This window comes from Pundamilia nyererei, unplaced genomic scaffold (genome assembly GCF_000239375.1).
Source record: "Pundamilia nyererei isolate P.nyererei 1_Seehausen unplaced genomic scaffold, PunNye1.0 scaffold00017, whole genome shotgun sequence".
NCBI lineage: Eukaryota > Metazoa > Chordata > Actinopteri > Cichliformes > Cichlidae > Pundamilia > Pundamilia nyererei.
The window spans coordinates 5,475,400-5,477,109 of NW_005187418.1; the positions used below are offsets into that span (position 1 = coordinate 5,475,400).

The window sequence follows — 1,710 nt, forward strand, 5'->3', positions numbered from 1 at the left end:
AAAAGGTTTATCATTAATTGAAATTCATCCAGAAATTTTCAACAAATGAGCTGTCACAGATACAATTTTCAAGCACAAAGCTACTATGAAGTCTGTCACATCCCTTTTTTTCTTCTTTATTTATTTATTTACCCTTCTTATTTTCATTTTCATTGTATTGCTTATTGTTACTCTTATTTGCCTGAATGTCTACTGTACAAACTGAACTGGAATGATTGACTGTTCACTTTACAATTTCAAATAAAGTTCTGAAAAAACAAAACAAAACCTCCCTGCCTTTCGTGCTTCCTAATCCTGTCCGGCAGGTGGCGCCTCCTGTCTGTGTGACTCCTGTGCGCAGCTGCAGGAAGCGTGTATGCGGAAGCGGTGTCTGAGCAGAAACGTGGATCGCTTTTAAAGTTATTACAGCTTCATCAGCGGTTTGATGCCATGAAGATAAACGAGAACACTTTACTGGAGGGACACAGAGTCGTGCTGGTTCCTTACAACGTAAACCACGTGCCCAGGTAACGTGAACAGCTGTTAGTGGAAGCGATCCCCGCATCACAGCTGTTTACTGTCCTCTCCCCCTTTTATTCCTCTTCTTATCACCACATTTTGTTACAATGTGTGTGTCTCTTTATGTGACGGTCTTTTAGTGCTAAGTATAAAACATTTGTTTACAATAGCATTTACAACTGCACAAGGAAAGGCAATACAAAGAATAAAGATTAATCCGTTCAGGTCATATTTACTGCTTAATGACACATTATTTGTCTTTAGTAAAGAGTATGTTTTAAGGCAGAGGTATCAAATACGTGGTCTTTCAAAGGCTTTGCGAAGTGTGAAACCTGCAAAAAGGAGGCATAATCTTAGCCTTTTCTCTGCTTTTGCACTATTAACTATTGTGTTGCAACTCGTTAAGATGTATTGCACTATAAGAGTGTTTCTAAACTGGTCATCCCCCTAAATTAATGTTAGAGATAACCTGTCATATAACACTGAAATAAAATGACTGAGCCGCACAGTCATGCAGATGTTTTTCTCTGAGTTCTCATTCAGCTCATCGTTTGTTTTTCCATCGGATGCTTCTTTACATGTGAGTGTGGCTGTAAAAGTTAGTTAAATAGTTTGTCATGCAGCAGTTTTATTGACATAGCCAGCTGGAGAACTCCTGAACAGGTTGAGCCAGAAGCAAGATGCATATCTGCCACAGCTGTCTTCTATTATAGCCTTTTTCACAGCAAAATCACAAGTACCTCCCATATCATATCTGTATTAAAACATATAGTTCATAATTAATTCTGGCAATAATAGATTTTTCTCAACCCATTATTTATTTATTTTTTATTATTACAGCAAATGTTTCAATTTCTGAGTAATTTAGTTTGATCATAGTAACCAGCTGTCTTTGTTATTTCATATTTCCTGGGCGTCTTTATTAAGTGAGTTTAACTTCATCCAGGTATCATGAGTGGATGAAGTCTCCGGAGCTGCAGCAGCTGACCGCTTCAGAGCCGCTGACCCTGGATCAGGAGTACGACATGCAGAAGAGCTGGAGGGAAGATGACGACAGTGAGGAGCCGTCAGTAGACATGATAGGAAAGCAATGCCAAGAAAAGCATTTTCATTGTGTTTGTGTGTTTTTATGTTGCCTTTCCAGAGTGCACGTTCATAATTTTGGACAAGCAGCGGTGGGCTGACCCCAGTGTGGAGGAGGAGCAGTGCATG

At 39.4% G+C, this 1,710-nt stretch overlaps 1 protein-coding gene across 1 annotated transcript in view; it reads left to right on the top strand.

Annotated features, from left to right (window-relative positions):
- The first annotated feature begins 310 nt into the window (after positions 1–310).
- Positions 311–1,710, top strand: part of nat9 (N-acetyltransferase 9) — a 6,864-nt gene continuing 5,464 nt past the window's right edge. The window contains exons 1-3 of the mRNA XM_013908952.1: positions 311–506; positions 1,445–1,554; positions 1,643–1,705. Coding sequence (XP_013764406.1) covers positions 430–506; positions 1,445–1,554; positions 1,643–1,705 — 250 coding nt within the window. The 5' untranslated portion in view covers positions 311–429. The remainder of the gene's footprint in view (positions 507–1,444; positions 1,555–1,642; positions 1,706–1,710) is intronic.